At 39.8% G+C, this 25,897-nt stretch overlaps 1 protein-coding gene across 11 annotated transcripts in view; it reads right to left on the reverse strand.

Moving 5' to 3' along the window:
* TCF12 (transcription factor 12) overlaps positions 1-25,897 on the reverse strand; it is a 152,948-nt gene that overhangs the window by 5,020 nt on the left and 122,031 nt on the right. For 5 of the 11 annotated variants that reach the window (XM_031616499.2, XM_031616498.2, XM_031616506.2 and 2 more), the window contains 11 exons: positions 25,537-25,642; positions 24,253-24,392; positions 23,803-23,947; positions 22,109-22,173; positions 18,182-18,260; positions 13,564-13,637; positions 12,589-12,660; positions 11,679-11,885; positions 4,595-4,709; positions 3,378-3,549; positions 1,858-2,090 (listed from right to left, as the gene is read on the reverse strand). In XM_031616499.2, the coding sequence (XP_031472359.1) occupies positions 1,858-2,090; positions 3,378-3,549; positions 4,595-4,709; positions 11,679-11,885; positions 12,589-12,660; positions 13,564-13,637; positions 18,182-18,260; positions 22,109-22,173; positions 23,803-23,947; positions 24,253-24,392; positions 25,537-25,642 (1,408 nt within the window). The remainder of the gene's footprint in view (positions 1-1,857; positions 2,091-3,377; positions 3,550-4,594; positions 4,710-11,678; positions 11,886-12,588; positions 12,661-13,563; positions 13,638-18,181; positions 18,261-22,108; positions 22,174-23,802; positions 23,948-24,252; positions 24,393-25,536; positions 25,643-25,897) is intronic. The other 6 variants (XM_090148809.1, XM_031616508.2, XM_090148808.1 and 3 more) reach the window with 4 other exon arrangements.

The following is a 25,897-nucleotide window of genomic DNA, read 5'->3' on the forward strand; positions in this document are numbered from 1 at the left end:
AACTTCTCTTAACTAGAGGGCTTTTTTGTAGGTTTCATGTAGGTTTAAATGTAGTGGCCTTGGAGTTTTATGAAAGATTTAATTATGTAGAAACTTCAGAAAGGAAGTTAATTTAGAGTCATTTAAGAAATGGAGATTAAAAAAACACTAGCTTACAGTTATAAGCTTAACATCTGAAATGTGTCATTTTGAACAGCATCAATCACAAAATGAGAAGATGCATTACCAACAGAGAGGAAATGGTTGATGCCATTATATAACACAATGGTTAAATCTCCTCTGGATGCCACACAAAGCTGTGGTCACTGTTTCAGGATACTTAACAGAGACTAGAATGGTACAAGGAAAGACTGGGTGAGATGAAGCAGGGAACACAGCCTTCAAATGCACAGCAAGTAGAGCACAAGGTGAGATGCAAACATGAGGAAGGGAAAGTTCTCAGATTAATCTGTCTGCAGAGTAAATCCAAATTAATTGCAAGTATGTTTAGGGAAAAGGTTTCTAACAGTGCTACAGTTTGGAAGCAGCCTCTGACCAAAGCCAAAGTGATTTCCTTCATTTTTACACAGCCTGCTTGATGCTTTTTAACCACTAAAAGCCATTAATATTCTTCTGACTTCATAATGGTCAATCTCATCTTGCAGAGAAGAAAGAGCATTTTCAAAAAAACCCCAAGGTCAAAGTCTCAGAAATGCTAAGATTAGCTGCTATCTGATCTGCAGAGTAACACCAATTTCTGCATATGCTTTGCAAAAATTCTGACTAAGACACTGCATTTATTTCAAGCTAGGTCAGTAGAGCTGCCCAAAAATCCTTTGCACATTATCCTTACTGCAAAATACATAAAAGCTTGCATTAGGTCACTCACTTTGTCACTCTGCACTGACATTTAACAATTGCTTTGTTCCACTGCAAGCAGCTAATTTGGAAATAAAGTAAAAATAAGGTACACAAAAATAAGACATTGATGTCATTCAGTGACATCAGTGATTCAGAAATGTAGCACTTCAAGTAAATATGACCACTGACATCATCCACATCTGAAAGACACTCCGCGTTCTTGATGCACTTGCAGAGAGATGCTGAAGATGGTTATTTAACAGCCCGAGGGAGCAAAGAAAGAGGATGCTCACCAGTTTAAGTGACAGCTTATGAGTGACAGAGGTGCCTCAGAATTTTATACATCTTTGAAATTAGGTTTAAGTTGAGATTAAAAGTCTTCAATAGCTTCTCTGACAGACAAGAATGAAAAACGAAATACAATTCCTGGAGGAATCATCTCTCCTTAAAAGAAACTGAACTGCAAAAAGAATTCTTCCTTCTGCATCTATCAATAAATGTATTTCTTACCTAGAAAAATCCAAAGGAATGGGGTACAGAAAATACATGCAAAATGAACCCAGGCTCAAATAAGAGAGCTGCAGGTTTCCTCCTTCTCCCTAGAATACACTTAATGCAGAAACCTGAGGATACGCAGTTAACTCACTATATTTTAATATCTCAGTTGTGTATGGTTCATCTTAAATGAGATCTCTTGTTTTGCTCAAGCATCTGTACTACTGAACGAGCACTCGTCTGAACTGCAAAAAGTGTCAATGGCTTAACTAATGCACCTTGAGCACCTGGTACCAAAATGGCATACTGCACAGGAAAGAACAGAAAGATGGAAGTATACACCTAGCGCTCCCTTCCTCCCCCCCTCTGTAAAAAAAAAAAAAAAAAAAAAAAAAAAATTCCTTGTTTTTCCTAAAAAACTCGTAACATAGTTACAGAAGAAATGCTTTCGGCAACTGGTGCACTGGGCTATCCCACACTGTTCCATACTGACGTGCTGCAGCACAAGGATGAGATACTGACCTCTCACTTGCTGCTCCAGACTGAGGATGACTGCCACAGCCTGGTGAAGAATCAGCAGTTTTGTCTGTGGTTTCTCACTCTTCAGATGAAGCTGACACATCCGGCCAAGTTCTTTAAACGCCTCGTTAATATCTCGTACACGCAAACGCTCTCTGGCATTATTTGCCATTCTTCTCTCCTTTTCTCTTTCTATTTTCTGCTCTGGGTTTAAATCCTCATCTTCATTAGTACTGCTGCAAGAAAGCATAAATAAAAGTATATCGAAATATCACTAATAATTCAAGCAAGTCACCCCACTAGTTCAGAAGTCTCAGTTGATGAAATTAAAACTTCTTCCTATTTACTGTATTTCAAATTGAAGTGTATGAAATAGTAATACAAAGGTTAGATATTAATGCTTCAGTTCAGAGGTAACTCTTGGCTGTTCTTGCACTTTTCTGAAAAAAATCTTCAGTGGCTTTTGCCTAAGGAATATCCACAGAACACTGCCTACAGCAACAGCAGTTCTAGGCAGAGGAAATGTGCTACCCTTGGAAGCAAAAGGAACAGTGACTGCTGCTTTACTCAGCTTCTGACACACCTTCCAACTGCTAGGGATACTCAGCTGTCTTTTCAGATGAAGAGAATGAATCATTTTCAACTAACAGTTTTTGCTGGTTTCCAATGTATCGGCTTATAATATAAAGGCATTCAAACAAATTGCAATTAGAAGTGCTCATTACAGAAATTTTACTTTTGCTAAAAGATTTGCCTGGTCAGTTTTAAAACTTTTTTTTTCTCCCTTATTATTCAATTTAGAGCTAAACATATTTATAATGCTTTTATCATTTCACTTATAATTATTATACTAAGTTGCACAACTATTTTTTTTTTATTTCTGTATAAGACTGTCCAATTAAGCTTAAAACTCTGCAGAAACCTCTGCCCTACTGAAATTAATATAGTAAATATCATTAAACATTTGTGATGGTATGATAGCACTGTCCGCAGTTACAAAATTCTGACTGCTGTTATCACCAACTTCAGTGTCAGACCTACCAGGCAGATCCAACAGCATTTCACTTGATTTTACTGCAGTTCTTTTGTCCATGGTTAGGAAATGGTAGGTACTAACATATTCATTGCAGCCCCAAGTTCACCAGGACACAGCTCTCCACCACTACTGGCTCCCACTTAAAGTACAGAGATTGTGTCTCAAACACTCTTTGGAACTTGATGATCCTTGAGGTCCCCTTCCAACCCAAGCCATTCCATTCTAATCTGTCACGATACTCATTTCTGGGCTGATAAGAGCTGAGGCACTTAAGGGAATTTCAGGTGATTTTCCAGGAAAAAAAATGTCTATCCTGTACGAGTTGATACTAATACTGTTAACTGCCTTTATATTTCAGCTGCCTATTGATGTATGCACTGAGGCAATGCAAAGGCTTTGAAATAAACTTACTAAACTTATAGAAAATCTCCAACTGATGGAGAGCATTAATGAGGCACAAATTCTCTCGCTCATGTCAGCAACCCACCTTGTTCTTCCTCTAGATGAAACTTTGATGTCCTTTTGGGAGGACTCATCATCCGATTTCATGTCATCCGATGAGGGGGGCTCATGTATATTTTCATCCTTCTCCTTATGCTCGGACTTGATTTCTGTTGGACCTATAGCCACAGACTGGCTCTGCAAGCCACCTGACAGTGCTGCAAACAAAGAGATCCATGTGAGCATCGCGGGGCCAGGCACCTACCTCTGTAACCTCACACAGACACTGTCGATGGCAGGCCAGAGCACAGCAAGCAGTCTGGGAAGCCAACACACAAACTACACTCTGCTAACAGGTTGAGTATTTGGAAAAATTTCTGCTCAGAAAGAGCAGTGATGCGCTGGAATGGGCTGCCCAGGGAGGTGTGGAGTTGCTGTCCATGGAGGTGCTCAAGAACCATGAAGATGTGGCACTAAGGAACACAGTTAGTGAGCATCGGGGGGGTGGGTCAGGGTCAGACTGGATGATCTGAGTGGATTTAGCCAACCCTAATGATGCTGTGAACAGGAACAAAAGATGAACCCTAATAACACTGCTGTACTTGGACACATGTCATGGGGTTGTAAAGGGATCATAATTAATCAAGAGCAGCCTAATCACTGAAAGACACTGTAGAAGATGGAGGGGCGTTTTGCAAAGTATGAAAATTTGCACTTCAGGTCCGGATTGCAAATCTGAAGGCAGAACTACAGCTGTAATGACAGAGGGTTGGGCCTAGGCCAAATCTGCCATACACATCCCTACATGGCACAGGCATGCTGATGAACAAGTGGACTTCTGTTTCCTATAGCTTACTTCTTTGGGCTGAAAACTAAAGGAACTGTAAATAACTGCCTGGAGACACCTCCTTTTACTGGCTTGACTGAAACGGGCATCAGCTCACTGCAGCCCTCCTGGTCAGCTGGAAGTGGCTGCTGTTCTGGAGATGGAAGTTACACCCACTGAAAGCAGAAGGCAGTGGCTACATGCAGGGGCTTCTATGGAAACTGCACCAGTGCAGGGCTGACACGAGGTTGTCCTCCAAATTACTGCAGCGATCCCTAACAGTGGTAGCTGATAGGATCTAAAACTGAAGTTAATTTTCTTTTCTCTATCTTACTTATGTTCCTATCCCCTCTCCTGATGCACATTCACCATGATAAGCCTCACTGGCTCTGGATCATTTCAGCCCCCGTTCAGCATTCAGTACTGCTGAAAGTTACCTCGGTAGCTCTCCTGTGTTTTATGATTTAGTTCTGTGCTCTGAGCAGAAACTGTACTGGGAAGAACTGCGTGGTTGCTGTTGAGGCTGACGCTTTCCTCCCGATGAGCCCCAACCTAAAGGAAAGCAAAGAAAATATTTCTGTCAGAGATGCAATTCAAAGAAAATAGTCCAAAAAGAGAATTTTAAAAGACAAGTTATTTGCTGGATTAGAGATCAAAGTTCAGGTTCTACCTCAGCGAGGGAAAGATTTAGTTAGAAGATGCTGTTACAGTATGCCATTTGATGACAGCATATTGGATTAAGCCGTGCTCCAAGCAATGACCAACACCTGTCTGGAATAATGTCACAACCTCACCATTTTCTCCAATATTACCCCACAGAACACTACAGAATTTTATTCTTCATTTATACCTGGGAAGGATAAGACTCGATTAATATTAGATTGCTTTAAGGCGCTGCAACTGTCAACTGTAGTGCTTATAACAATTTGATCCAGAAGGGATAGTCATGGGGAGCAGTAATTTTCACTGCATGTGAATGGCTTTCATATACACACATGGACAAAAGCATTTATATATGTATATATGTGCAGGCACACACAGAAAACACAAAAACATCACATTTCTTAATGGCTGAAACAGGATTAGAAAAGAACTACATCTAATTTCAGAATGTTATTTTATTCACTTCAATATTTTTCTCTCATTTTCCTCCTTTCTCAGCTACATACATTTTACTTAGTCCCATTACTGCATCTGATCATACCAAAGTAATCCAGGCATCCAGCAATTCTCACCATGCCTCTGCTCCTAACACATCATTTCTTTCACAATACAACACACACTTCTAATAAGCATTGAGATGAAATCTTAGAAAATAATTATTTTCAAAGTTCCCACACCACATAAACTCAAGTAAGTGACACTAATGCAATGTAGCTATGCCTGCACGTACTCAGCTTTAGCAGGTAAATTTCTTAAAAAACTGCTGCTCAATACAGATTAATATTGTCAATGCAAACATAAATTAAACAAATACTATTCTTCAGTTTGCAAAAGGAAGACATAAGGATACACTGCCTGAATTTAAATAATTTGGAATGTGGGCCATGTAAAGCTTTTGATTTAAAGAGCACAAAAGTCTTTTAAATATTTATAATACAACCAACGTAATACAATTAAACAGTTAAAAATAAAAAGAACAAAGATGAGGGATTCCACTATTATTTGTATAGTTACAAGAACTGGCTACAGATGAAGCTTTTTACTGGAACAGTAGCAAACATGTCAACTAGAAGATTAAGCCTTTAATTAAATAGGTTTATTGCCTGGAGTTACACATGAGAACCACTGTTTTTCAATAAATCCTTCAATCCTAGTAAACTGCTGAGCTTTGAATCCCTCTTGAGTAATTAATGCAGCTTTTACCTTTCATGTCTTAGTATGGATTTTACCCGGAGAGAGATAAATACCCTTATGCAAGTTTATCCTTTGTTTAATATACACTCGTTCCTGTAAGCTAACACAGGAACAGAAACAGGAAGGGGGACCCCCCAACCTACAATCACATCAGGTCACTCCGGGCTGCAGAAAACCTCACAGACAGCACAATGCCCACTGCTTTCTGAGGTACACTTCCATCTTCCGCTTCACAGCTCTGCGAGGAGCTCCCCGAGGGCTGCAGCCAGCCCTGTCCCACTGCAGCTCAGCCCGCAGGCAAACCCGTGCTGCACACAGCTCCAGAATTGAGCCACCAAGGGACTGCCCTGCACTGATGTTTTCCTTTCTCCTCCCGGTCATGCTTAGTCCTAACACAGGAGGGTGCTTTTATTCAAGCTACAAACTACCCATCACCTCGAGGGCAGGTTTTTTCCTGAACTTACTTCTTTAAGAAAGGCAAAAAAATTCTTACAGCTGTGCCCAAAGCCAACAGCTGCCAGAAGCCTGGCGACTTTCAAACCTAGAGCGAACCTAGAGGAGCACCAGATGAACACATTTATTCTGATAAAGGCAAAAAATAGATTAGGAAAAAAAAAAAATCAAGGCAATGCTTCAGTTCTTTGGAACAGGTTTCCAAACCCACAGCACGCCATTTAGATTAACGAGATCTGTGCAGGACTCTCACGGCTGCAATGCTGCAGAACTGACCGCAGTGTGTTTATCCGCTGTGTGGGGGATACCCAGAGGGGACAACAGGAGCCCCAGACCAACACGTGCTGAAGTCGCTGTGTCCCACCCTGAGCCCAGGAGCTCCATCTGGTCCTACAGACCCCCCACACACACGGCTCACAGGTACCACTCCGGAGCTCCCGTCTTTACACACCGGGTTGGTACGGTCAGTCCGCTTTTGGTTTTTTGCCCTCCACTCAGATTTCACAGGAAGAAAAAAAGACCCCAGCGTTTATGTTTAAATGGAGCACAACTTTTGAGCTTCCTTAACATCTTCTGAAAGACATTTCACACCACCACCACCACGTTTTTCCCTTATTTCGGCACACAACCACAGCTGGACAGAGGGGCCAACATCAGCCTGTGCTGCCTGCCGGGCTGCTCTCCTCGGCTCTCCTCACGCTCCAACCTGGGCCCCTCACTGCTGCTGCTGACAATGCCCCCATCACAGAAACGCCCACACAGTACCTCAAGGGCACACACAGACCGAGCAGCTCTGCAATACAGAAGCGGTATCTGAATGCATTTACACGCTTACCAGCCCCCCTGCCTGCTCCTGCCTGCCAGAGGCGGAGGGGCGGCTGAAGCATGCAATCTGGACTATTTCAGCATAATGACGTTAGCAGAGCTCTCTTTGTAACCCGATTCCTCCCACGAATGTTTCTCCTCCACTTCCTGGCGCACGCAGCTCTCCCAGCGCCCGCCATCCCCGCACAATGCTGGGCCGGTGGCTGCAGGGCCGCCATCGGCACACGGCTGTGCCGTGCCCCGCACCGAGCGCCGCCGCAGGACCACGGCAGGACGCACCGTGCCGGGAAGAGCCACAGTTTCATCCCACCTCGCAGCCGGCGGCGTGGAGCGCGCGTCCCCAGGCAGTGCTTCTGATGTGGGCTATTAACGGCCATCCGCTCCCACTGCACCGTCCCACCAATAATGACTTGCAGCAGTCAGTTTTATAAGCAAACAGAGTTAGTTAGTTCATCCTCTCGTGAGATGATGTAGCTTGACTTTTGTGATCTCTCTCCAGTAAATCCTGAATGCTCCGTGCAGCATGGAAGCCACCAAAAAACTGGACTGGGTTCAAAAAGCTACAACGTCAGGTGCAGGGCCAGAATGTTTTAGAAAAAATCTGAAAAGTGACCAGCCCAGAAATTGTGCCTCTTAAAAATACACATAAATTACCTGCATGTTCACTGCAGTGCATTTTTTCTCTATATAATTAAGATCTAATGAATAGTTAGGAGTCATAGCAAACCTAAGTTTTATCTCAGTCACTAAAACCACAACCTGAGACGAGCAGCACTCCAATATGTGCAACTGCCCTGCTGCTGTATTTATTTGTATGAACAGACAGCCCACACACACAACTGGACTCGAGATCAGGAGTGCAGAACTGAGCCCAGTCAATGCAGCAGTGAGGTGTGAGATTTAACCAGAGCACGGGGCTCCGAGCTTTGGACAGCAGCACAAAGCTGAGCAGTGCACGGCCATGGACGGCACGGTGCTGCCTGCAGGACACTCTGATGGGCACAATGGAAACCTGCTGTTAATCACCGGCTCCGCAGCTCGCGCTGCAGCATGATTAAAAGCCTTTACTCATATTTCCTCTTGGATTTATCTAAGTGTACTGAGAAATATACGCACCTCTCAAGCCGTAGCAGCCAGTCACTTTGGCCACAGCCACTAGCATCATTTTAACTAGAGTGAATGTGATAAAGACAGTCAAAAGGACTTTGGAACGAGGCTTTTTACAACGCAGACAGCTCAAAGCCTGCAGGGAAGCACCAGCTCCAGCAGGGCTTGGGCAAGAACAGAGCCTGGTGCTGGCGAAGCTGCCCAGGTGTCCCCTTTGGTGATTTTATGCGACAGCAGAGGGGGAGGTGAAGGGAGAGCAGCCATTTTCATAGACTCCTGCAGTACCTGGAAAAAGGCCTGAGACTGGGGATTGAGTTTCATCCTTAACTGAGTTTCCAGGCCTTTTATTTATTTATTTTTAATCAATTCAGGCTGTTCTTTTTCCATTGTATTGCAACGACAAATAAAAAGCAGCTTGAATAAGAACAAAAAGACTATTACTTCTTAACTTTTCAATAATACATGAAATAAAATACAAATCAACTTCAAAGGCCACTTAGCAAATATTTGATGAGTTTGAGATATTAAAAATCTATTTGAATAAGTCTAATGGGCAGCCCAGCTAAAAAGAAAACAAGAACATTCAGAGCGAACAGGAAATGAAGTCAACCAGAGTTTTAAAATAAATCTGGCTCAAAAATTAAGCAAATGTTAAAATAAAACCATGTCTGGTTACACTAATTACATAAAAAGGAGTTAAATTACTCATTTCCTAGCTCCTTCTGCCAACATCATCTTCTTCAAGGGAAATTAAATTTATTTTTTTCCTTTTCCTTGCTACAGAACAAAACTGTTTTGTAGAAGATATTGCTGTCCTGCTCAACCCCCCTCAAGGAAGTTTCATTTATTGGTGAATCCCACTGAACACTTTTTGACCAGAAAGCCTTACCAGCACATCAAACAAACAAACGAAGGGAAAAACGCTCAGCAACTGTGCCATTTCTTACTGCACTATTACCAGTACTTACCATTTTCTTAACGTCTGCAGGAGGTACTCTGAAACTAAGAGAAATGTCATTTCTGAACAAATTCTAGCAAATTCTAGAACAAAGCACAGCTCAGTTTTGCACCATATACTCTGCTCTTTCACATCCCTATCTCAGGAAAACAAACTCTACAACAAGTGCTCTTGGGGACGAGTAGGTAACGAATACTCCAAGCATTACACCTCGTGCTTCTGCGGCATTACCGATGCAGCAGCCACTGATAAAACCCCTCCGTCCCCATAGAGCCAGATGTGCCACCCTCTGCTCTGCGTGCAGTTCGGGATTCCAGCCCAAGTCGTGCTGAGTTCCTGCAATTGCAAATGATGTCAAAGGGCACTCTTTGGGGACTGGGCAAGGCAGCAGCAGGATGCTTTCTGCTGGAGCCAATTTTTCTGATGTAACAAAATTAAAGTTAATCCAAGAAATTCTCTAGCTGACTTTTTTTTAAGCCAAAACTGATCTGCAAGTTTGTTTCACCCAGTGAGAGGAAAATACAAAAAATACAAAAGTGAATCTTTTTTCTTTCTTTCTTTTTTTTTTTTTTTAATTTCCTGACCTAAAGATATTCCTATCAGACAGCAACCATCCTTCAAGTGAAACTGCAGAACGATCATCGTAAGATAAATCAAGTTTATATTACATTTAATTACACAATAACATTAAACTACAGCAGACCAAGGAAACTTCATTTGTTTTGGAGAGTCATTTTCTACTGTCACCTATTTTAATCAACACTGAGTTGATAAATGCAGCACAGCTCAGCCTCCACCAGAAGCAGACTTTGGTACATTCTGGCACGGCGCGCGTCTGACTGAGCGGTGTCAGAAGGCTTCACAAGTTGCAGAACAATTTTATCACTGCAGTTTTGGTCACTCATTTTACCCTACACCATGAAGACCTACGAGAAAAGTTTCCTTTTGTATGACTGTATTTCAGTCTATTCTAGAACATGGTAAAACTTTCCCTCCAGCAGCATTCTTTAAATATTAACCACAAGGCAGTATTAGAAAAAATTCTGAAGTATTTATGTATCATTTCCTTCATTACTAAAAGCAACTGTGAACTTGTACAGAGATCTAAAGCTGGATATGCCATTGGAAAAGCAACCCCCCCGAAGCCCCAAACACACGCAGCTTATAGAAAGTAACCAGTTCTTTTTGATGTTTACTGCAGCAGTTCTGAAATTAATATAACTGGATGTGTGACGTGCAAATGGGAGAGCCTGGAACTAATTCTGTTTTATAGAATACAAACCCTTCAGCAATCGGGGTACCTAATTATTTTGATGATAGGTGAAATTTTGCCTTGATCACACAGCACCCAGCTGCGAATCTGTTTTATAACAGAAAATTTCACAGCATGTAACTGGTCTTTAAAGTTACACTGTAAACATGCAAACACATGGCACTGCTAAAATAAGCACGTTTTTAAAAAGCTCTTTTTTCCCCTCAGTATTTTTGAGAAGAGGGGAATGAAAAGAAAGAAAAAAGGAAGTGAGCAACTCCACAAATATATTTCATTTCCTATACAATGCCTTTAACGCATTTCTGATCTCTGAAAAGCTTAACTACATTTTTCTTTCAGAATAGTTCACATTTTTAAAGAAACTAAAAGGGACGGATTGAATTATTTAACTCTTCTTGGGGATTAATCTAAAAGTTGTTTCCTCTTCATTGTTACTTACTCTACAGCTGTGCTCAAACTCCTTTTCATTTAGGGGAAAAAAAAGTTTAATTTTTGAGCCTGCACACACTATGGTTCCACATTCCAACAGCTTCCTCCCAGTCCTCTGCCAGCATCTGCTATTGAAGACTAGTTCCAATTTACAATAAACAGCTTTTCCAGACCAGAACACTTGAAATTCAGTCCTTCTCGACTGCTTTTCCCATTCAATCTCCCTATTCACCATTTCAAGGAGAAAACTGTTCTGCCAATTATTACACATCTGGAAAAAATGCATGTATAAGCTGAAACGCTCTCAGCAGAAAGTTTCAGCTTTCCGCATATGGTCACAGCGGGATTTTATGGGCCACTGACCAGGCCAAAGTCTAAGTTTTCCCATCTTTCTCCTCCCCCCTCATATCTGCCCACCCCCACTCCAAACCCTCTAATTGGAAACCCATAGCAGGTGCAAGCTGCCTGCCATCTTTTTCTCTGCTATAACCTCTAGCAGTTTTTTCTTGATAAATATTAATCCTAGAGTCCCAATTTCACTAGACAGGCTCCACCATTACTCAGACACACCAGCTGTAACTGCTTTGCACAACTACATACACAATAAAAATATGATTACCATTGACGCTTGTCTGTTGGCTGTTACAAGGCTAGATGCTCCATAACTTGAGTTCAGGCTTCCAATTGGCCCATTATGGGATGGTCCCAATAAACTATGTATATCTCCATGGCCACCTGATAGGCTTGTTGAAGGCCCCACAGCATGATTTCGTAGTACGTGGATGGCATCATCGAGTCTGTCCAAGCGATCCTCCATTCGAGACTGCTGTTGGGATTTAAGAGGACCAGCAACAGTCATTACTGAGTAATTCTGCACACTCCTTCTACTGTAACAGTTTCTACCTTGGAGACATTAAAGACAGAAGATGAAATATAGTATCAAAAGACTTCAAAAGCACCTACCAGCACTACAAACAAACAGAAAAAAGGAAAGATATCTGGAGATTTTGCTTAAAGATAGCATTCATTCCACAAATAGGTGGCAGCTTTTAAAGTGAAGCTTATTATAAGGTTAATATTACTTAGCTTCCATTACAGGGCATGAACAAGAAAAAAGGAAGTGCTACAAAATATGCTAATACTGGGCAAGAAAGAACGATCACCAAATCAGCCTCAACACACTGGTAACAATTAAGAGAGGCAGTGGCTTTTTGAGAGCCAGTACCACAAAAAGACTGGACAAAAGTTACTTTCTAAACCTGATCTTTAACAGATATTTCAGAAATAAAAACAAGTTCCAAATGTTACTGCAGAATAGGTTTCTGCCTTAGATTTATTTTTTTACTTCAGGAGACAAAAAAAAAAAAAAGCAAAACCAGTTTGATATTGCAGCTCTCTAGAAACTGAAAGAGCAGAATGTTGGAGTCAAAGGACGGGGCACGGGCTACACTCGTTTAAGTTTTTAATGGGGAATCCGAAGGAAGCATTAATTGAAACACAAAAAGGCACCATCTAAATTGAAATAGTACCTCACAGACATCCTTTAAGAAGGACATTGCATCTTGCAAATGCTCGTGAAGTTGCTGTTCAACTCGATTTTTCTGGCAAAGTCAAGACAGAACAGGAAGCAAAGCATAGGTTAAGATTAATCCAAAAAAGAGGTGAGGAAACAGCTGATGTGCATGTCAGCAATAAATTGTTAGTCAAGTTAATGCAACAGAAATCTGATTATACCAAGATAAGAAAAGGCTAATATTTAACACTGCCGTTATGTTAGGATTCTAAGGTGTACATATCAATTAAATATAACTGCAAAAATATTCAAGAGGAAATTGATTTAAATTTATTCTTGTTAGACACAGGAGAAGAAATTATCTCTGTGGAAACCAGAAATAGGCACAAGTATTCAATACCCTTCTCAGTGTTCCCTCAAAAGTTTCCCCTTTCCTTCCCAATGCTGCATCAGAGACTTAAGGAGTCAGTAACTTAAAGCTTTTGTTGAAGCTACAAATCCACTTTAAGTTTACAACAGATTACTTAGTTTTTCTGTAAACTGTTTCACTAATTAATAAATGAACATTCCCTAATAATAAACAATAATAAATAATACTTTAATGACCGGGTAATGAAAACAAGCCCAAGGGATTACCATTTCAAGGCGAGAGGGGGAAGGACGAGTAAACGTGAAGGCATGAAGTCTTTATCTGTTCTGCAGACTGAACTTTAGATAAGAATTAGCCGTGGATTTGTGAAAAGGTACCAGAATCTCATAACAGTGCTTTAGCACCAGCTGTCCTCAGCACAGAAGCCTGATGCCCAAGGAACAGATGGTGAAAGACACACCCTGCACGTCTTATATTGTTCAACTGAACAGGCCATTTGTTAGCAAAGAATTCATTTGTAATGCTATCCTACTGTTCCCGTTAATGATATGCAGGATTTACACAAAAACAAGCCTTCAACTCGTAAGTAAAAAGTAGTATGTTGCTTTCAACAGCTCTTACCAAGGAGTGTAGAGAGTTTTCATAGTTTGGAGATGAGGGGGCTTGTCCTCCGCTCCTAGACCACTGACTGGCACCTGTCAAAATTGTCTAGGTTAGCTCACAGATTTATGCAGCGTAAGCAGGAAACAGATGCTATACTTCTTAACATAATTAAAACCAACATATTCTGCATAAAGGTAAGCCAACATATGGATTTACAAAGGAGGACAAATTCCTTCATTCTGTCTCACTGAGGGATAATTTTTATATCCTGACATCTGTAGGGTTAGATGCGTTACGGATGACAAAGCAGTGACAGCTTCAAATTATTCTGACAATAAAAAAATTCACCCAACAGTTACACACAGTACCTGAAATTCCTGCCCTGGGCAAGTCTGCATTAAAAAACAGCTCGCTTCTTTCTCCTTCAGTTTATGTTCAGTAGATGTAAGCATATCTTAAACAGCATGGAAGTTTACATCAAAAATATTTAAAGAAATCCAATGGACCACGAATTATTCTTATATGAATAATTTAATTTATTCTTATGTGACATCTCTCTGCTACAGAAGAAAACTTAAAACAGGACCTAAAAGCTTTTTCTGCCTTAAATATTTTGTAGCATTTTTATTTATTCATTAAATAATAATAATAATAATAATAAAAAAATCAGATCGTAGCATGTTCCAAGTTTGGAAGAGTTTCCATTTACTTCAGATACACTCAAGGTAAACTGGAACAGATTTCATTTCAGCTCAAGAATCACCGTGCAGCAAATCCACAGTTATACCCATATTACCTATGTACTGCAAATTCAATACATACCAATTCTAATCTGAATAAATGTTCTTAATTATTATGTAAAATTTAGAAATAATGAGATGTGAAATGCAATAACTAATACAGCAGTCAGTACTTTTAAAACAAAGCCTGAAGTTGTACAGCATGTATTTTTCTCAACAATAATGCATCTTTTATAAAGATACTACAAGAAATTCTATGTCCATTAGAGACAGCTTCCTTTCAGCCATACAAATGTAATAATAAAGCAATTACATTAATAAATTATGGACATACAATCCAAAGCAGCTCATTAAAGGAAGAGCCTGTGGGCTTGTTCTTTCAATAACAGCCAGAGCTCTACGTCTGGAAAACTGGGAAAGGTTTAATAACATTACAGTTCCTTTGTTCGGGGAGCTGCAAGTAGTTACCTTTCAAAGAAAGAGTTTTATTTAAGAAAAGGACTATAGCTTTCACAGCTATTAAAATAGCCAAGTATTTCCTTGCTAACTGGAAAAAATCAAAATAAAACATCTCCAGTTTCGTAACAGCTCAGAGCTCCTATAAATATGCTGTTTCTCTTTTAAGATATCACGGTATCACAGAGGAAGGTTATCATTGCAAATTTTCACACCAGTACTGCAAGTCTGGACCTGTAGCTTCTCTCTGCATTACTGCCAGGAATAATGCCTAGAGTTTAAGTCATTTTTGCAAACATATCACTGAAACAGCTTCAGAATGTGTGCACTTGCTTTAATGTTTGAATTTTTATTTGGTCCAAATTTCGTTTCTAGAGACAAGACCATAATGAAGGCCTTAATAAGAGCCTGCTACTAACTAGCAGGACTGAGCGTGCTGCCTCCTACAGCAAAGCAGCAGCTGAATATTGAGCAGAGAGGCAAATCGTTATTGAAAACACGTATCTCAACGCCTGCACATCCAGTTTGATCGTGTTTTTAAATGGAAAACGGTGCTATTTCCTTAATGAAGGGCCAGAACAAAACTCTGGGAGGGAAAACCAAACCGAGGCAAAAACCCGTTCTCCTCTCGACCAAACACCCCAACTGGAACCTGCAGTGTTTAACAGCACCTCTAGTAACGCTAGAGCGCTTCGGAAGCACTGTGCGTTCTGCTCCCATGTCTGCAGGTTGCCAGATGGCACTGATTTCCTGCTTCCCTCATTCCACTCCCCCTCAGCGAAGTTTGTGCATGAAATCCACCAATTATGTTAAAAAGCATCCTGGCACCACAAGCCCTGCAATTAACAACTGCAGCTTTTAGTGCAGCACCAACACAGCAGCATGAAAAAACAAATAAGCCAGGCAAGTGCTGGGATTTACAGGGGTCATCGGCAGTAATCATGGTAGTATTGTTCCTCCCTCTGAATCTCCCCAGCACTAATCCCCTTGCTCTCCTTTCAAACAAACACACACCAGTGCATACTCTGAACTGCAGAGCCATTCTGATGCCCCTGAGCCTGCCAGGATGATTCTTCGAGCACCGAGGCTCACACTGATCAATGCTGTACATAGATTTCACATACGTGCATGCAATCATTAGAAGTATGCAAGAAGTAAAACATGTCTATGTACACTTAGAAATTAAATGATGGTACTGGAGGGTTTTCATCACATCGTCTTCAAAACTTCTACTTTAATTAAAAAAAAATCCTTTACGCAAAGAAGAACTCAGCAACAAAACCATTTAATACTCCAACAAGGCCACATGTACTTTAGTGCCTCATGGAGTTACTACATCTCTACTTTACAACTGAGGGATAGGTGAACTATGCCTTACTCCAATCCCAAACAGTAAGAAGCCCAGGTAAACAAACATCAACCTTTGCCACATTGCCACATTGGGAAAATCGTAATCCTTGCTAAAATGCTTTAAAATACATTATTCCAGTATACCTAGGACATCTGTTTTTATCTGCAGTAACTTTTTGAGTCAGGACAGAAAATGGCTGCCAGGAGTATAAATAACAATAAATAGAGTAGTAATTACTTTACATTGTGCCTCACTGTATTCTTAGTGACTCATCTGGGAATAAAGATAAAAGTCCAGATTCATAAATGAAGGTAATTAACTACTGGAGCAATTTACCAAAGGCTTGATAAATTCTGTATCGCTGAAATTAAAGGGGGGAGATAGAAGGAGGGAGTGTGGATAACTGTAAAGCAGATGCTAAGTTTGTGGTTGAGTAGGATTTCAGTATTATTTGCTTCTATCAACTCTGAGTCACCAGAATCCGGAATAAAGAATGTAAATCAAAGTGCAAATTGAGGAGTTTTACACTTAGCAGACATTCCCACAATGGCATTAACAGTAAATAGAAAATCCAAATTTTAGAGACCTGAAACCTGCATTCTAAACCCAGCACCTAGATAGCAGGTGTGGTATCTCATCAGGAAACTTAAACTGGGTTCTTCTAAATTGTAAATGCTCCAAAATGTCGGAACATTTTCCTTCAGCCACAGAGCTATTTTCAGAATTTGCTTTCATGTTACGAAAGACAAGAGTAAGAATTTCCTGGTCTGGCCTGCCTTCTCAGCACAACACAGCTACACAAGACTCTTTTGTCAACTGTAATCACTAAATCAAAAACTCCATTAATCCCATAATTACTCAATTTATCATGGATTTTTCAGTTACAGAAAAAACGCCCAGAACAGCTGTTCAGGTATGCCATATCAGATACTCCCTAATCCATTAAGTCCACAGATAACCCAAACAGTGATCATTAAACACTGGTGACGTATGAATGATTCACATTTTCTGAGTGACATTACATACACAAACAGGCAAATTCACATCCATATGTGTATGTCTGGACTTCACGTGCAGTGACTTGACTGACTGACTCACCTGGATTACCCAAGTTTTCAGCTAAGCTCATTCTGTACATCTTTCACTAGAAGCTAATTTTATTAAAAAACAAAAGGAAACAAAGCAACTCTGGCAAAAACGTGACCATCAGCCAGGAATACACAGGGATAAGTTAAACAACTGAGAATAGGAAATGTCTTACAAACTTTAAATAATTCAGCAAATTGCACTACAGGAAAGAACAGGGTTAAAGTTACATCATCTTGCTTGTAATTCTAGTTCTTTGTTAAACAACAAATTTAAGTCAATGGAGCTTTCACAGTCCTCTCTGTACAGAGAACAGCTGTTCAACTTTTACTAGACAGCTGAGGCCACAGTATCTGTGAAAGCTGCACTACCCACTAATAGCTGTAGGCAGCTGCCCATAGTTCATCTCCAGACTGGAATGCTTCTTCCCACATTCACACCAGTAACACACAAAGCACAGGTGACAGAGGTGCCTGCAATACACAGCATTTATTTTGAAAGAATGCCAGAAATTCTTCTCCCATAGAATGAAAGCATTCATGAAAGATATGAATGAAAAGCTACCCTGTGTAAAAAATGATCTCATAAACTACTGTATTTTCATTAGAGGGAACAAACACCTGCTGTGTGTCACTGAACGCTGCCACAGAATTTCTACATATAGCTTAAAACAACAAATACACAAATCACTCTTGCTTCCTTCTCTGCAACAGCACAGATCTGTACAGACATTTTTATAGCTGATTTAGTAGTAGTAGTATATGGTTAACCAATGTTTTCTAAGATCACTTTAGTAGAACTAATTTTCCATGTCGATTGTCAGGATTTAAGTGAATGCTCATAAAATATTTACAAATCTGGACTTATATAACTAGGCTTAATGCAATGGAAAAATCAACAAAATGTAGGATTAACCACATAAGGAAGGTACTGCTGCTCTCACTGTGATTCCAAGGAGGTTGCTTAAAACAACAAACAAGGTACTGGTAAACAGTATGTATACCTGTAAGTGGCGATGGTGATCCAACTGGTGTTGATGGATTTGATGGAAAACTACTGCTGGTATGATCAGGAGAATAAATCTAACAACAGACAAGAAGTTTTTATATCAATACATATCATAATACAAAGTAAAAGAACTACTAGGATTTCTTTACATACTTTTAATTGACATTCTTGATGCTGGCTTGACAAAAAAAAAATAATCCAATAAAACCCAAACCATAGTTCTGCTTTTTACACTTTAAAATGTCCAGAGAACTTTGATTTTAAGGCAGTTATCAAAATAACCACAGCCCATATTTGATAGTGACACAAATATAACCATCTTCCTGCTACTTTAACAATAGAAATTTCAGTCTTTTTATCAACGAAGGCAAACGATATATGCAAACCATATATAACAGTACACAGATAATCAAATCATTTCAGAAAAACATAGAGGAATAACAACTTCCAAGTCTTTAGCGAGAGAAGAGCTTTTATAAGTCAATGTATTATCTTCTAAAAATTAATTCAGGAGAGAAAACTGGGAGAAAGAATTCAGCTCTCATTGCTGTCCATACCTCCCAACACAAAACCATGTGGAGTTGTTGCTTTTAATACATACTGCAGCACATTCAATGTTTCTTCAATTTTTCAGTTGCTCCATTAAGATAAGAAATCTCCACTTGCAATAAGTTAATTCTTGCTATTAATGTAATAAAATGCCCCCATAAAAATAGAAGACATGATACCCAAAGCTCTAACGAGAACTTAAAATTTCAAGATTCTTCAAAAAGTCATTTTGCAAAAGGAATTGAACAGACTTAGAAGCTGACTACGGACTGCAGAACATATTTTGTACAGGTCATCAGTTCAAACCTGTTTTACTTGAGCAGAAACCAGGATTTGTTAGTCATCAGACCGCAGTTAGGAAAATCTTCCCTGGCAGAGTGGTTGATGTCTCTTCACACAGACAATGACATTTCAACATTGAGCTGACAACTGAGACTTGGTTAAGCTGCATATTCTGTTTTGTGAACTGACAAAAGCAGGACCCAATAAACCAGACGCCCCTTCCTGGCCTGTCATACTTTCACATTAGAAAAAGACTCTCACCTCCCTAACAGAAACACCTCATCCCTTTCACACACGCTACATAAAACATTCTGAGAAGAACAAGTAACATCACCACAAAATAAATCCTGGTCAGGGCACTCGGTGTCAGTACGAGAACTGCAAGGAGCTCCACAGACAGATAAAACACTGAAAAATAAAATTCTGCCAGGATAAAGGAGCTTCAGCTTTCTTTGAACTGACTGCTTTCCAGCACTTCACCTGCTTGTTTTATTTCACTGTATTTTCTAAGAAGAAAAAAACAACAGCAGCAGCAGAAAGAGCCGCAAACAACCACGAAGCCAGAACTCATCCTGCATGCATCCCTGGCTGCTCTACTGTTAAATGACCAATGATGAACAACCCTGACACCTTCTGCCAGGCTTAAACGGTAACATGCCTCATTTTACAGCAACAAATGAGACTCCTCCTCCTATCAGTCATGGTCCATTCCGATCAGCAGGGTGCCAATATGCCAAGGCCTAATGAAAAGGCTCTCAGACAAAAGCCGCACAATTGAGAGCCCGCAGAGCCAAACCTCGGAGCTGTTAGTCCAATTTTTTAAACACTACAGTGTACATTTCAGTTAGGCTTTGTTATGCTAATGTTATTGAGTCTAAAGCAACAAAGAAACTTAATTCATGAATTACTTTTAGAAGTCAACTTCCCTACATTTTCTTTCCTTTTGTTAGAGGACCAGTGGCTATTTAACTACCAGATCGTACAAAGGCCTTTACCCCAGTTCTGAGGTAGGAATCAAAACATAAGTTATCACAAAGAGGTCTGATATAATCAGCAAAGTTAAACAGCCCTCCTGTTTGATCTCCTCTAAATTAAAGACCAAGTGTTTTGATTTGGCATTAGGCGATGAAATAAACCAGATGTTTCTCCTGCCATATAACCCTCCGTGGGCACAATCTTAAAGGGTTATTGTCTGGCAAATGTTCAGGGAAACACATTAGAAATGGCACGAATACCCAGATTTTCTTTTCTTTCTATCTATACTAGTTCATTATCCAAACTAATGCATAATCCACAGGGCTTTGGGAACTTTGTGTAAATACTTTCATGTACAATTCTCTTTCTTGCCTACCCTGAGATTAAGACCACAATTATCCAGGCTTAAACCTAAAATAAAAGAACCTTTGCAAATGTATTATCTGGCCTTACATGTTTAATCACATACTATTCTGTATGGTCTTTAATACCTAAACTGAAGAACAAATGTCGTATCCTCTGATGTTTCGCACATGAAAGGCCTATTGTGAGATGTACATCAACAGAATTCTGCAACTGGAAATTCCTCCCAACAGTTGGAGCGGTAGCGTTTAAAATCCTAACAGAAAGGCAGCCCGCCTTCTAAAAAAAAAAGTCAAGAGAGCTGCCGTACTTATCGCAACTTCATCCACGCACACGACTTCCATAGGCGCCTCCCCATCAGAACTCAGGCACTACCTTCAGCAGCAAGGCAGCACTGCAGGCCCAGCCGTGCCCCCGCTCAGCCCGGCGCTGCCGCCCCACTGCGCGCCCGCAGCGCTGGGTGCGTGCGGCTCGGGGAGCAGATGGAGGAGGAGAGGGATTTTGAGTGTGCAGACTATGGCATGTGCTGATAGAGCAGATGGAATGCATCACCATCAGCTACGACAGAAATGATTTATGGAATGACCTGGCTGCTCCTGCCAAGCAGCAACATGGGATGACAGAAACAAGTTTCTATGACAACCAAAGCCCACCCACCAGTTAGATTAAACACTTCTGCCCCGACTTCCACTCCCAATATACTTAGAATTTTTCTCAAAGCGTCAGCCTCATTTTCTCAGCTAGCGACTTAGGCAAAAACACCGGAGGATCTTTCAAACAGAAAAAAAAGACAAGAATATAGTAATAATAATAATAAAAGAGTAATGGAAAACATCACCAAGTCCCCCAGGTCTCGCTGGACAGCATGTCAAACTTAGAACAGAAATCTGCTAGGGCTGCGGAACAACAGATATCCTGAAACATTCACAGAGTATGCAAGCATTGCTATTCCTAGCACTGATCTGATGTCAGTTCTTTTCTAACAGGTCCCAACCAGACAAAAAGGAGAGTGTTAACTGCACTCTGTACTTGTGAATTGTTATCTGCTTGCTGAATCCCCAAAAGCAACAGGGACAACATTTTTCTTCCCAAAGCCAGCAGGTCAGAGTTCTCCTACCCAGTATGGACATTACAAACATTATCAGATCTGGTAATCTTTTAACATATGACCCTTTGAAGGAAGCAGAGTAATAGGATCTGTGCAACTATGCACATTTGCATTTACTGATATAACTTTAGGGAAACAGAGCGTAACCCAGGAATGATCTTTCAGGGCTGCACAGTAGTCATTTATATCTAAAGAACCAGTCTGTCTACTTGCTAAGCACAAGTAGTAGTACAAGGTATTTTCCCATAAACAGGATAGCATTCAAAAACCTCAGTTTTACACGGCCACTAAGAGCACATTTTGAAACCTGAGGCAAGACCTGTTCCATGATTAAGATTAAAAATATGACTAGCTAGAATGCTAGAAAAGAATTAAAACCTAAATTCTTGATGATTACTGTTTACTTTGTATAAATAACTTCATTTTTCAGGTGCTCAAAAATTTAGGACAAATACAGTTCAAAAAGAAGTCAAAATAAGTCTTCGGCAAATGAGAGCATCATTTTCCACTTGTCTTTTTGTGGACATCTGTAGAGTATCTTCACATGTGAAATCCCAATTTGATATTATAAAATGAACTAAGATAAACAAAGGAAGCAACAGTCAAAATACATCATTAAGACCTGAGTATTTAACTTCTACTCACAGATGCCAATGCCTTCCCAAGCGCATCGCCTGTCTGTGAGCCTCCAGCACCATTTCCTCTGTTTCCTGCAAGGTGGAAAACAAACCCAATTCTTATTTTCAAAGCTGGTAACTTCCTTCCTTTTCAATATTTTATTCATCACAAAACAGTTGAGAAACCACTGGTTAAATGGATATTCTAAGGAAGTCACTGTCAATAGAATCAGTTCACATTATACTTAAAAATTTCATTAAAACAATTAAATTTAAATTTAGATGTTCTCTTCTTAAAAAAAAAAACAAAACTTAAAGACCAACAAGTAGTTAGAAAAAAAAAATGATTGAAATTGCCGTCTCAAACCACAGACTAATGAAATGTGAAGAAAAAACAAAATACTAATTATATTACTGCAGCTTATTTCTAAACTATTATCACAGAAGCGCTGCAAATTTCACTAACTGTAAAAGCTGAATGCACTGAGCAGCTCCTTGTACACCTCCTTGTTCCCCTGCTCTAGCTCCTGATGCTCTACTCATTTTATTTTACAAAATCCCTGAAAAACTCTGAACCATCAAGCTTTCTGTTGCTCCTGACTTTGTTGTCCTGTTGCATGCAAGCATCTTAGTGTGTCCTTTTGTTCCGAACACCAAATCAAGAGGAAGCCTGGAGACCTGCCCATTAGAAGCACAAAAAGGACCTGAATTCTTTAAAGCATCTCATATTCTGGATTAGACAGACTCTTTAGAAGACAATCTTCTTTTCACAATTTATCAGCTTCTATCGACAAAAATCTTACTGTGAGCGAGACCCATTCAAACCTGAAATCCAAATCATCCGACTCAAATTTTCAGTTTTTGTGGCATTTTACAAGCAGATTCATTAACTGAAATTCTGTTGAAGATGTGAGTTGAAAACATATTCCCGAATCAAAGCCAAGTGTCACTGCTTATTTAAAAGGAAGCCAAGTGCAAATCACATCAAACTGAAAAGGGTCATCTATAACCATTTAATTTCCATGTCTGTATCAAAAGAGACATAGTGCATCGTTACATCTATGATCTTCAGAAGAGGGGAAAATTAAAAAAGAGGCCAACTGTCAAAATAGGAAGCACTTATTGCATCTGTGTTCTGATCAGAAATTGATCAAAAGGATGACAAAGGAAACCGATCAGATCATGTCATATTTATCAAAGATGGACATGAAACAGATTGAATTATATTTTGTGCTTTCTAGGAAAGCATGGAAGAGGCTAAAACCAGCCACCGCAGTGGCTACTCAGTCAGCTCCAAATCAGGAGAAATTTACCATACAGCTCACAAACCTCCCTGAAGTCCAAAGAAGCAATCTTTCTGCTTTTCTCCAGCACAATATACAGGAAATACAGGAGCTCTGAACACTATAACACCAGACCTGCTTATGTGAACATTCATCTATACAAAACTGTAGAGGGATAACTGCTATTTAATGAATGCAATTTCTTAAGCATACAAGTAACTGCAAAAGCAAGCAAACCAGTAAGTTGGTTGAAAAACAATGTGGCTCACCTCAGCCATACTGAGAGCAGAAATGTCACAGTGGTTTGATATCCCTGATCTACAAGCACACTATCAATTAAATCTTAAAAATTTGGTATATGGTGCAGCCTAAATTCCATTTTCTTGTAAATAAAGAAAAAATGGAAGAAAAAAAAAAAAAAACCCACAAAACTTTTTACCCAGAATATTGTCTGATCCATTGACAGGTGGAGTGTGTGAGGCAGCTACGTAAGGTGAACTGCTGGTACTGCCACGATGGAAGCTAGACATTGGAGGAAGACTGGCATTTATATCCGTAGGTGAGACTGAATGCGGGGGATAGCTCTAAAAATAAGGAAAACAGACATAAGACATTAAATAGTCCTTAAATAAACGTCAATATTTTAAGATACTGAATATACAACATCAGCTCTTTAGTAAAGAAAGCAACTTATCCATTCTCTGAATAGATCAATATACATAGACCTTTATATAGAAAATTAAAAAAAGTAAATCGACACAGTAAGTTTGTGATTTCTGACAAGTGTTTTCGTTAACTGCCATACGTGAGCAGTGAACACGACACAAATTCCTGTAGAAGAGATTCCCCACAGACAAGCACAACCATGTCAGTCCATGCTGTAACCTACCAAACGGTCGTGTGTGTGCAGGCTGCCGTAACTGCCGGACTGGGACATGTGGGAAGAGGAGCCTCCCAGCATTCCACCGTAGCCAGGCTGGCTCATGCCATTGGATGAACTCCAGAGGTCAGAAGAGTTATGGGTCCCATCTTTAATGTAATGTATATTTAATAATAAAGAAAAAAAAAAAAGAAGACATTTCATGAAGAAGAGTACTGAATTCTGCTTTCTTTTACAGATTTATTTAAAAAGAATATATGGTTCAGCTACTCAACAGCAAGGAAATGGTGCCTAGTTTATACTGTGTCTCCTATGTTCCTTTCACCAAGCTGCTGCTATATTTATTAAAAAAAAAAAAAAAAAAAAAAAAAAAAAAAGAGGCTTTAGAGCTGAAATGCAATCCTACCACAGCTGAGAAAATACCAAGTACTTCTGCTAATTACATAGACCTTCACCAAGGCCAGATTTATATCAAGAGTGTTGATAAAAATTCCAGACTATAGAAATAATAAAAAAGGGAGTTGAAGGGAAAGAAGTTTGGCTAAGGAGTGCTCATCATAAACATATAGTAAAAAAAAAAAAAAAAAAGTCTATTAATCTACAACAAGCAATTTATAGTCTAAAATACCTTAGTACCATAAAAATATGAAAATATTTAATAATAGTAAATTTAAGCAACTGAAATTATTACGTTACGTAAGCCTTAAACCCAAGCATGTCAGTGCAGCTTTCCTTCTGCAGTACTGAAGTGCTCTGTAAACTGCCATACTTAGAGGCTATGCCTTCAATATGCTCCAAAACCTCAGAGTGCAGCATGAGCTACTTGTATGACGTGAGGCCATGGAAATGAATTCTGCTCTCATTTTGTTCAATTCAAAACTCCTTATTTTTGGCATGCTGGATATACAAGCATTTAAGAATCTGGACTGTTAGTTGACATTGCACAGTCAAATTCCAGAACAGTCAAGAAGCCCTCACCTCATTTTTCTCTATCACTCCAGTGTGCTGCTCTGAAGCCCCCACAAATCAAAGGATGAGGGATTCTGTCCATCTGGCCTGGTGTATAATCCCCTTAAATTTCAGTCAGCAATTAATGTCAGGAGAAAAACTTTAAATCAACAGACAGCTCCCTTCATCTAACTGTTTTAAAAGTATATACAGCACAACCATAAGATCTAGAACAATATGTCACTTGAAGCTTGCCCGCTGGTTCTACATAACAGTGGCTGACTTCAAATTCCTGCCTAGAGAGCAAGCTGTATCTACCCAGATATAAAAGTATTTTTTACTAACCTTGCATAAAGAAAGTGCTAGCAAACATACTGCTTGGTGGCTTAGGAGACGGGTAACTTGGAGATTCTCTGTTGAATTCATCAGAACTCGGAGATGGTGCATACACCTAAAGATTGGACAGTAATAAAAGCACATTAGTAATGTTTGGGCGTCATGCATTAAGAAAGCCTGAACAGCATACAGACACAGAAAACCAAATAAAAAAAGAACAGTGTAGCAAGCTGCAGCATTTGTTGCCCTTGTTTTATTTGCTTTTTAGCAAGTTGCCACAGTACAGTGGAACTACAGTAGAATGATCCCAACAACACACTTTCTGGTGTGCCAACTTAGCCAGGTGGCCTGATAAAAGCTTGAATGCTGA

The sequence above is a fragment of the Phasianus colchicus genome, chromosome 12 (assembly GCF_987193195.1).
Source record: "Phasianus colchicus chromosome 12, bPhaCol1.hap1.1, whole genome shotgun sequence".
In the NCBI taxonomy this organism is placed as follows: domain Eukaryota; kingdom Metazoa; phylum Chordata; class Aves; order Galliformes; family Phasianidae; genus Phasianus; species Phasianus colchicus.